The sequence below is a fragment of the Cryptomeria japonica genome, chromosome 1, assembly GCF_030272615.1.
Source record: "Cryptomeria japonica chromosome 1, Sugi_1.0, whole genome shotgun sequence".
Lineage (NCBI taxonomy): Eukaryota > Viridiplantae > Streptophyta > Pinopsida > Cupressales > Cupressaceae > Cryptomeria > Cryptomeria japonica.
Genome location: NC_081405.1, coordinates 15,665,251 through 15,677,215, shown reverse-complemented (window position 1 = coordinate 15,677,215; position 11,965 = coordinate 15,665,251). Strand labels below are relative to the sequence as shown.

Below are 11,965 nucleotides of genomic sequence, written 5' to 3'. Positions count from 1 at the left end.
TCTTGCATGCTTCCCAATATACTCCATCATGCCCTTTGATTTGAGCACTGTTATTTTAAGGGTGTGACCTTCCACCCACCTTTTTTTAATATATGTAACATTATTTATAAATTATAATATATATGCTATTAGTCTCTAAAATATATTAGACAAATTAATTTAAAGTTATGAAGATACTAATAGAAGCAAACTATAGTCATATAATACGTATACAAGAACATGATAGAAAAGAGTGAGGGAGGTTGAGAATTTTTGCAAGCCAATCATAGACTATGGCTTCAAGCTCAATGACGTAAGGGGATGTCATCCATGTAAAGCTAATAATAGAAAATCCACTATTGAGCATTTCTTTTAGAAATGATGTAGTGCTCAACCTTGTAGGAAAGTATGGGTGAAAATTGGGACTTTGGCAATGTGCCAATGCAGGTATCATCTTCTCTTTTGCATCTATAGTAAATCCAAAACAAATAAATTGATACCACTCATAATAATAAATATAGTATTGATGTATGCACATTAATAATCATTAAATTATGTTTCAAATTCCATTCAATTTGAAACCAACAATCAAATGTTGTTATCTTAAAAACAATCAAACTAGAGTCATTTCATGTCTTAATAGCAAGAAGTCTTTCTACAAAATAGGATTTTGTGGAGCACATTTAGGGATCCAAGAACTTAAATATGACTACAAGAAAATTCATTTTAGAAACATAACCAAAAAATAAGACAAATGCAAATAAATACATTACTAATATCACTCAAATACAATTTAGAAAATGGTCAATGATTCCATACCTCTAATACCAGTTAAAGGAAAATTTAGAAAATGGTCAATGATTCCATAGCTTATCATTTCTCGATGCTATTCTAAAAAAAACAAAATCATTTTCAACCTAAAAACATATTACATATAATTAATATGAAAATAAATGAAATAAAAAATCATGAAATCGCAACTCCTCAAAAACTTTCTAAAATATTAAGAATTGACTTTCTAAAATTTGTTCCTATTATAATACCAAATTTTATAAACCAATCATAGTGTAGATAAATAATTTCTACAATAAATTAAGTTTAAAAATATAAATGCTAACTTTATAAAAATCGAATTTGTTTTGAAAACAAAAGTAATAATAACTTTTGATTGGTGAAAAACAATTGATTAATTGAGCTTCACTTAATGCAATAATATAAGCTATATAAGTTATTCTTAAAAAAAAACAAAATCATTCTCAACCTAAAAACATATTACATATAATTAATATGAAAATAAATGAAATAAAAAATCATAAAATTGCAACTTCTCAAAAACTTTCTAAAATATTAGGAATCGACTTTATGATTTCCATCTAATAATGATTAGGCTCCTTAATTTTATAGGATATAAAGATTTATCAATTCAAAAAACGCACAATTCCTAGAATTTCGGCTGCGTAATAATCCAATCCGGATTTTATAGTTGTCTTCCTGGATCTTTCACTATAAAGGCGTCCTGCTGAAACATTTATGTTTAAACACGTTTTTTTCACACTCCATGTACATCTGGATATATTATAGCCAGGTTTACATTTCAGCCATTAACAAGTTCAACTACTGCCTATATTATAATTGTCGCTAGTCAGATGACAAATTGACCTATTGTGGAACGAGTGTTTGAATGCCTTTGGTCAGCTCAGCTCTGACTTGACCAGGGCTTAACTGTGTAACTGAAATCGAGACATCGACGGCTATAAATACTGTCGGGTGCCAACTTATTAGTCTGTTCCCTGCTCAGATCACTCTCAAATATCATTTCTTTTCCTGGTTTGTGAACCAGACTCGTTAGGCTTGGATCCAGGGTTCGATTCCTACACCTCCTCATAAATGGCTATTGCAAAAGTGATAGTTGATAAAGGTGCAGATGGTGTTGCAGTTGTCACAGTCGATTATCCTCCAGTTAATGCTATAGGCAATGAAGGTAATTAACGCTAAATCTCCCCATTTTTTGCTCTTTAATCTATTTCATGATAATTGCAGTCGATTTACCTGATACAAATATCTTAGCTCAGAATTTTAAGGCTTGCGAGGTCTGCTTTAAAATTCAACGCTTGTTTAAGTTCAAGCACATTAATGGTTAAACATGCAGTACATATCATTTGATAGACGATTCTATCTTTTTTAATTAATGTTTGGGAGACTGATTTATTTTTGTTTTATAAATTTATTGTTCCAAGAATATACCTGGATACAACGGCTTTGAGCTTTTTCCGCCTAAAGTCGTTTGATCCCAAAATTTCCCTGAAGAGGGATTTGGAGCGTGATTTTTGAGGATAAAGCTCAACACAGTTGTATACGTATATATTCGTGAATTTTTAACCTGGAAATCACAGTTGGTCAAATTTACAGTTTTTTCTTTTCAAATTTTGCAGTTCAGAATGGCTTGTACAGGACTTTCACTAAGCTTCATACGGATCGAGAAGTTAAAGCTATTGTGCTCAGAGGTATGCCTGGCAGCGTGATTAAAAAGTATTAATTACCTAGCAGGTGCTAATAGATTGGATTTAGATAAGCACCGCAATTTGACTTTACTCTTTGTGCCATCCTTTTTGTAGCTTTAATATCTGACAAGGGACTGGTCAGTGCTTGTGACTTTCCAAAAATTCAAGTTATTTTCATTTACCTTATATATTGTTCAAGATCTAGACTCCTAGGTTTTAACCTCATGGCCAAGCTCGGGAGTAAACTAAACCTTCCCAATTAACATGCACGTGGATTACCATTTTGCATTTTGTTATATTCTGCTTTTCAATATCTGAAATAATTCATAACGAGATCCACGACCAGGATTTCTGGCCATTTTTATAAGCATGTCACCAGGAATTCTAGGAAAAGATGACAATGCATAGACGTTAGCCTATATTTGTTAAGAGTCTAGTTTTAATGACATCGTTTGACAGAAGCAGTGGAAGCTGCCAATAATAAATTATTTAATTTTTAAATTAAAGTATGGGTACTTCATAGTCTCTCTTCAGCCATGGACACTGTACAGGATTAATGAGAATTTTAATGTGGAAGGCTTGAAATATTAAAATTAAGAACAAAATTTATGAGGATTTCAGATCTCCTTGGTGAAATTTGTTGAGGATTTTTTAATGTTGAATTAAATTAAATTTCCACAAACTGTGTCAGAAGTGAGGAATTCTGCCTACACTCGTTGATTAATATACTAACATATCACTTTTCCTCATTCATATTGTTTGTTGTTTGTACCTCTTTGGTTTTAAACTTTCAACCTCACAACCAAGTTTGGGAAGGAACGGGACCTTGTCAATTCATTTACACCAGGAGTATCAGAAAGTGAGAAAATTTATTTTTATATGTGCATTTATTGTGATTATTTTATGACCTATTCATTCATATTGCTTATCAGTGAAAGGTTGAAATGTAGATTTCCGTTGTTGGTCTTTGCTCTCAAATATAGACAATACAACTATCTTTGGTCGCCTTTTTTTGGACCATTGAGTTTTGATAATTTACATGAAGTTTGATATAGATTTAAATATACAAGAGTCTAATCTGTTATTCCATCCTATAAATGCACTGATTTGCCACAATCATTGGCTTTGATTGGGGGGTAGTGTGTGATTACCTTGGAGTTGTTCCAATTTTGCAAGCGAAGATATTTGATTTTGTCCGCATTATGGTTTGTTATTTCCTTAATCGGTATGCACAAGTTTTATTTGTTGCTAACACGAGAGATTGCAGGCATAGCAATAAGTCACACCCATCCAGCAATTGTAGGGGAGTTAGCCTCTGGAGTATATATTCAGTGTTATGTTATCCAGCACATATTTCAATTGAATCTGGTTCAATCGATTTGAGGAGATTTCCTAAGGAGATTTTGAAATTTCCTGCGAAGGAATTCAAACTTTGTATAAAGAATGAGATTTTTGTGTTACGACTATTTTAGTCAACCTGAGCTTGTTCTCTTGTCGTCCTCTTTTTCCTATCTATCATGGAAATGGGCTTGATAATAGTGTAGCTTTAATTTTTTACTAATACAACAAGCATAAGTAGTTTTTAGCAGAATAGAAATTTTTTATTCATAAAGGTAGATCGGGGAGATGAAGATTGACAGTGATTCTCTCATTGACATCTTCAATCCTAAAGCAATTACTTTCATATCTATAGTATTTATCCTTTGTAATTTTGGTTTATATCAGAGATGCCTGATAAATGTAATTAAGGTGATTGATAAGTTATATTCAACTATAACACTTAAGCTGAAATGCCTTTTGTGCATCTGTGGATATCAATATGCATCCTTACCATTATATTTTCTTAGAGAAACAATCAATGATCAATATGCTGCCTGTTGTACACTGTTATGCTTGTTATAACATGGGGACAACTCTCAGTGCTTTGGATCTCTCGGCATTGTAATTATGCAGGGGAAATAGAAAAAGAAGTTTGAAGTTGCATCTGTTGATTTTTCTACTAATTTGGTTGGTTATTTGTGTTATTCTGTTTTAGGAGCAAATGGAAAGTTTTGTGGCGGAGGAGATATTCGGGGATTTCAAAAGCTACAAGATACAGGTAAGAAAGGAACTGCAGTTTGGAATCTTACTTTGGCAACTATGAGAATGCTTTCATGTTAGTAAGATTACATTATATTTTGGAGGTTCTGTATGTTTCACATTTTGAATCTAAGTCAGTTGTCATTACAACACTGTTTTTAAGTTGTCAATTTCTGTTCTTTTAGGTATCTATGTTCATAGACAGATCAAATGGTCAAGGATATTGGAATTGTCATGTTAAGGTTATATAAGGCTTAAAGTTGTTCACGTGGTTGAGAAACCAGTCCTGGGAAAATGAAAATATTTTAAATGTTTTGCCTTTGTCTTCTTTCTATAGTATCCCCCTTAATTTTTTCCCAATTTTTTCCACAATTACATTCAACACAACACTTGTTATGGTTAGGAAATGAAAACCAAATGCTGCTGAAAGTAACCCTCCACTTTTTGTTCACCGAGAGCCCAATTTGGGAAGGTGAGAGCATACAGTGTCGAGGGGATCGATAGATGCCAATAACTGAAAATGATTACAATTTTCGGGCGGCAAGCCAACCCCTTTCGCTTATACAACGGGATATTGAAAACTATGCAATCACCTGACGGTAAACCAGCCAAGGACAAGCCAAAGAATTGAAGAATGCAATCACTCAACCGCTTGTCTAGCGGGAGGACTAGATATAAAAATTAATTTCAACTCCACCGCTTATTCAGCGGGAGGACAGAATTACAAACTCAAGATAAGCGGCCAAGCCAGCCTCTTCCACTTATGCAGTGGGAGCCAACTAAGAAATCTGAAAAATAGCTATTAGTACTACTAACCAGCTTTACAAATTCATTACAAGATTTCTGAATATAAGAAATATTACTAATCTAAGATAGGCGGTTGAGCCAGCCTCTTCCACTTATGCAGTGGGACAACAAAAAGCCAAAATGTTGCTGTTAGTACTACTAACCAGCATTACAATAAATATGAAATTTGATAGCCAAGTGCTGATTATGAGTTGACAACTGCAACAACACCTCCAATCATCATCTAACCACCCAATCTACTCACACTCTCAAAAGCACACCTAGTGACCAACTTTCGAAAATCTGATATTTATGACAAGAAGTTGGAAATGCATAACCAGCAACACCAAAACACACCAAAATGCTCCTAACTCTTTCAAAACCCACTCAAGTCACCCAACAACACACTGTTGACGTGTATTTTGTACACCATCATACACAGAATAAAATACCTAAAGGCATCTTATCCTCTCTTGAATAAAGTCTCTAATTGCTGAATATTCGCATGAAGGATCAGTTAGGATGACTCCAATGTTCTGGTTAGTAGGGTCTCTACGTGTGGATAAACTCCAGTGGTATGATGTGATTTGCTGGAATCACAAGGGGACTTACATCTGATGATTGAACTTCCGATCTGCTTTGCTGGAACACAGGCTCTTACTGGCTTAGATTTGAAAAAATGGAAAAAGGATGAGGGCGAAGAGAAGATCTAATCCTAATACTAAGAATGTAGGAGCAATGATTTGATTTTTGATGAAACTCTAACTAGGTCTTGTTTTGACATCAATGGACCATCTCCACAAGGCTAGTGCGATCTTCTAAGGGAAGCTTTATGATGTTCAAATCATCACCGCAGGCATAGACACCATCAAGTTGATGCATATCAATGAAGAAGCGACAAATTGAAATTGAGCTTAAGCTGAATGATTCCAGTTGACTACACAAGGCAAGTCTGCAATCAACAAACTGCTAGTAGTATGGATATACGAATTCCACCATTAATCAATCGCATTTCCTCCATTCATCTAATCATCTACCATCTAGGATTGAAGACTCAACAAGAAACCATGCAAATTGCAAGAAACGACACACTTCACCATTACTTCAATGAAAATGGAGTTTGTTTACAATCAATGGCAACAATTTCTTGCCTTGTCCTCCTATTCTACTCTAATTACTATTCTATCAATTTCTAACTACTCTCTATCTACTAACTGCTTTCTATTATTTACAACTCTCTCTAATTAACCTTACAAAATGAAATGTCAGGGCCTATATAGTGCCCACAATTCAATTCGATGGCTTAGATCAATTCAAGATCAATGGCCAAGATTCAACAATGAAAACCCTAATTAGGGTTTGTTACAACCATTACATAACATTTAATGCTTGACCAATGATAAAATTGTATTGCTTGGACACATGTCCCCTCTAGAAAAATCGACCAATGGATAGCCGGGGTAGGTACATCGGAGTTTGTGCCACCTTCCATGAGTTAAGTACATTGAATCTGGACATGCTGAGGTGGACCTCACTGATTGGAGACGTGATGACTAGGATGCCACCTCGTCTGACACTTGGTTGATACTCAATTTGGTAGCGTTGAGAAGTTATCTTTGATTAACTCTTCTAAAATTATTTGCTTCTTCAACGAGCCCTTGCCCTAACTCCATGTGTCCTTGATGTGTAGGATGATGATGTACCTCGCCTTGGAATGCTGGATTGAAAGAGGTCGCCCCTGTCCTGGCTTGATCGTCCCGGCGAAGACCGTCCTTGATCCGGCTTGATTTTCCTTGATGAGATCTCCATTTGATGCCTACACAACATTTCAAAATTAGCAACATGATTTTGCAATGAATAACTAGATTAGAGATTAAATTTAGGAAACTTCATAATAAGTCCTTGAGTTATCATTTCCTAAACGACGATTGAGCTATTAGAATTCAAAATTTCAAAATTTACGGCTATGACGATCAAAATTCGAAATTAAAACAAGGGATCTTGTCATACCTTACTTGAGAGTTTAACTCTAAAATGCAAAACAAAGGAATTCGCCTAGGCACAAATCAAAATTTGATGGCTTCAACGTGATCTCTCTCCAAATGAACGTCCACTTTAGCAATTCGCCACCTTGGGGGAGGAGTCTTCAATGTCTTGAAGATAACAAATTCGCCTTACTTGAAACAAACACGCACTCCTCTTTGATGATAATTTCGCACCTTGTCTTCTCCAAAATCGCATATGAAAGAGGATAAAATGATGATTTGAAAATGAAATAAACACCTCCCTTTATAGGCGCTCACCTTCACATTGACCCTAGGCCGACTTTGGTGAATAAGGCAAATTTAAAATAAACTTAAAGGCCGACCTTTGTAAAATGAAACAAATTTTAAATCAAGCGCCCCATTTTATTTATAATTAATTAATTTAATGCCTATAATTTTAAGTAAACTCGATTTTTAAAAGGCAAAAATTAATTAATAAAGACCCATGCGCTAATGTTAAATGCTAACTTTAATTGGATTTCAAATTTATCGATTTTTTCCTAGCATTTAATAAAATCTAAAGAATGTTTTAGCGCCAAATTTGGAAGAGGTAAGGACACAAACCTATCGCTCTGGTCCCTGACTAAGGGACAGGAGCGAATTTGATGTTTAGTCTTGATTCTCTTGCCTTTTATGTTCAAAACCTCCATCCTCACGTTGAGACTGGCATGTTTGCCAAAAAACTCGAGCTTGATCGTCTTGATTTGGTGGATGAATGCCTTCTAAGGTGGATATCGCCCTGGTCCCTTGGTGAGGGACAGGAGCGAACTTCATGCTCTGGCCAACATTTGCTATCTCTCAAGCTTTACTCCTTGTTCATCACCCTGCAAATGATATCCTTGATCTTGCGAACCTTGACTTTGACGTGATCTTGAAGGAAAACGAATGATTTAATGAAAATCGCCCTGGTCCCTTGATGAGGGACAGGAGCGATATAGCTTCCTTGTTCAAATTGATAGTCTTTTGACGTTTGAAACCTTTGCATATCATCATCTTAAGACGCCTTAGACCCTGTGCAACCATGTACAATCTTGACTTGGCATGAATTTTGAATGAATTGGCAAATATGGTGGATATCGCCCTGGTCCCTGACTGAGGGACAGGAGCGAACTTCAATGTCCTGGGCTCATGCTTGCTTTCATCAACTTGCCATTGCTTTCATCGTGTAAAATGAAGTCCCTTGGTCCCCTTTGGACACTTGAAACGCGATCAACATTCAAAATCTAAGCTTTCATGAAGATTTCGCTCTGGTCCCTGCCTGAGGGACAGGAGCGAATTTGTACTTTCAAGCTCAACTACACTTTGCCAACTTCCAAATATATCTTCAACGGTCTAGTTTCACCCTCCTTTCTTGCCTTCAAACTTAAAACTTGCTTGCTTTTGCCTGAATTTTACCTTATGAAGAATTTCGCTCTGGTCCCTGGGAGAGGGACGGGAGCTACAATGGATTTCGCCCTGGTCCCTGACTAAGGGACAGGAGCGATTTTGCATTTTGGTCTATTTTTCCTCATGTTTGTGCCTTCAAATTATATTCAACTGGTAAAGAGCACTTCCTTGGTTCTCCTCAAGTCGTCAAATCGTTCAAATCTTTCAAGGACAAGGAAATTTTGGATTTCAAGCTCCGGTCCTTCAGTGAGGGACAGGAGCGATTTTTGCCCTCCAGGCCCAAATGCTTCACTTTTCACCATGAAATGTCTTTGCTAGGGAAGATATCATCCTGCCTCATGCTATGAATAAAAGTTAATGTCCAAAAAAAAGGTCTAAAATTGTGCATATAAAGAAAATCGCTCTGGTCCTTCAGTGAGGGACAGGAGCGAATTTGACCTTCTAGGCAAAAACTTCATCATTTCATTGTTTTTGATCAAGTCTGGATGCTCTATCATGCTCATTTCGTCCTTCACCATGCCTTTGATGTCTCAATTCGTCCAAACACGGTCAGGAATGGCTCAAATAAGTATTATCGCCCTGGTCCCTTGGTGAGGGACAGGAGCGCTTCGCCTTGGTCCTCCTGAGAGGGACAGGAGCGAAATTCGCTCTGGATCCACAATGAAGGACAGGAGCGAAATTTGACTTTTTGAACTCTCTATCAGGATAACTTTTATGGAATATAACATTTAAGTATAAGATAAGTTATATTCCATATATACTTTCAGGATGTTTGAGAGTGGTTTCAGACCTCCAGGAGTTATATTGCAAAATCTAGTTTTTTTGAGGTTTTTCAGTTTCCAGACTTAGTCAAATTTCAGGATCAGGACATTCCAGACTTAGCCAAATTTCAGGATCAGGACCTCACTCAAGCCGGACTTGCTTATCCATGTGATCCCCTGGGCGACACTCAAAATGCAAAGGCTAACTAACAAAAACCCTAAAAGACCAAAAAAAACAAACCCTAAAAAAGCAAAAAGCAAGGGTCCCCATTTGCAATGGGGCGATGTGTGAAATGGTCACAACACACACCCAAATTGATAATAAGCATATAGCGACTAAGAAACAACAGGAAAACAATAACAATATAACCCCAAACACTCGACACACAACCCAATGCACTCCCTAACTATAACGTCTAAGCTGAAAAGTTCGATTTGCAATTAAAATTTGGAAACTCAATACTAGGAGCTATAAACCTACAAATCTCATCACTGGGAGCATAGAAATCTTTAGAGCCAATACCCAAAATCAATAGGAGCCCGCACAAGAAACTAGGAGTGAAAATACGCTTCAGCCATGACACCAACCAGCAACCCGGAAACACACAAACTCACACCAAAAACAGAAAACCAACTGAAGCAACCATTCCCAATACGCTCTATCTAGTCCTCTAAGTGAGAAATAGTCTCTCCGCAGCTAGGTGCTATCTCTCAAGCACGAAACTGACATAGGCTAGGAAGCTCGCAACTTCGAAGCACGAATCTAGCACCATTCCGTCAACACTTCATTATACAAATTTTCATGGATGCCAAATGAGAGCCCAAGGCCTGTATTTATAACTTTTTGCCAGCCAAATTCAAATTCAGATGCTCTCCAAATGCGCCCAAACCAAATGCCATTCCATTTCATCCACATTTGGCGTTGCATTTCATTTCATTTCCTCGCACAAGTTCGCCCAACTCACATTCACCCAAAATCACCCTTTTTAATAAAAATAAGTGTCATAAAATAAAGTGTAAAGTGGGCGCCCAACTATGACTTCCAAATAAAAAATATTACCAAGGCAATATACTTAGAAAATCGCCCCATTTGCCTTGAGTTATAATTGAATTATTAACACCATGATGACCCCCTTGAAGTCATATGCAAATTTCGCCCAAATAGACTTAAGGATAAAATTAATATTTTCTCCCCTCCTAAGTCATCCATCCATAAAATAATCAAATATTAATACCTCATGCCTAAGGTATTAATATATTAAAAATACCTTCTCTTCAAATACTGATTATTGCCAAATTGAGCTAGAGACTGAAGTGCTGGAAATCACCAAAACTGAACTGAGTTGGAGCTCTAAACTGAACTGCTAAAAATAGTCATCCGAGTGAATACAAGATCTTGCCAAAATAATACTGCCAGAAATAGCCACTGAGCTGAGTTGCAGAATCCCTACCAAAAATAGCACTGCCAAAAATAGTACTTACTATAAATAGCATAATGCTAAAAATAGTAAGTGTTTCCAAAGTGATTTTTACCACATTTTGAGTAGCTGCCAAACTTACTAAAAATAGTAAGTCCCGAAAAAGGTTCTTAGATTGGTTTGCATGTTATACCATTGCAGAGATCTCAAAAAACCCAGAAAAACCCAGAGAACTCAACTGCTTCTGCCTCCACTTACTAAAAATAGTAAGTTGGTCAAACTCCATAACTTGGTATGCATGTACCCTCACCGCGAAGCTTTCTGAAAACTTAGAAGGAATCCAGAATCCAAACTGACAAATTCCAACATGCAAGCCTTCGAAATTGCAGAAACATCCTCCCAGAGGTAGGAAACCCTAATTTCTGCTTCCGACTAGCCTACAGGTCTTCGGAATAGGCTAACGGTCCCCAAAACAAACTAGAGCGGAAAAGGGGACATTACACTTTCTTTGAAATGGTAATAGGAGACCTAACATTGCTAATGGTGGATGATATGTTTTAAATTGCAAGACGTGAAGTAGAAAGCCACAATTCTTCCGAAAATTCGTAGTGTATCTTATACTTGGTGTTTGAGGCAGAAGACTACATCTAGACATGTATCTAGTAGAAAGGTATCATCTTTTAGATGTTATAAACCTTCCAAAGAATTAAAAAATGACTCAGATTCGAAAATATTTGAAAGTGCAAAACTTAGGACCAAAGTCTTCAGATGAGAAACCTAAATAATTGCATGCAAATGAACCATGGTACATGTGCCAGATGTTTCTATTCTCTAGTAAACATTTTATGATTTATTACTATGTTTATTTACAAAATGAATCAGTAAATAATAGTAAAGGAATACGAAGTGGCAAATAAGTACGTTTTAACTTTACCTTACTTTCTAATACGTGGTTGCAGTAGATACTGTCCTAATATATTAATACTATAACATGTACAAAAATCTCAGCT

General features: G+C 36.2%; 1 protein-coding gene across 1 annotated transcript in view; it reads left to right on the top strand.

The window, feature by feature from the left end:
- The first annotated feature begins 1,416 nt into the window (after positions 1-1,416).
- The window catches only part of LOC131028197 (peroxisomal fatty acid beta-oxidation multifunctional protein AIM1), a 50,170-nt gene continuing 39,621 nt past the window's right edge, over positions 1,417-11,965 (top strand). Inside the window, exons 1-3 of the mRNA XM_057958440.2 lie at positions 1,417-1,960; positions 2,412-2,483; positions 4,516-4,578. Of these exons, the coding sequence (XP_057814423.2) occupies positions 1,867-1,960; positions 2,412-2,483; positions 4,516-4,578 (229 nt within the window). The 5' untranslated portion in view covers positions 1,417-1,866. The remainder of the gene's footprint in view (positions 1,961-2,411; positions 2,484-4,515; positions 4,579-11,965) is intronic.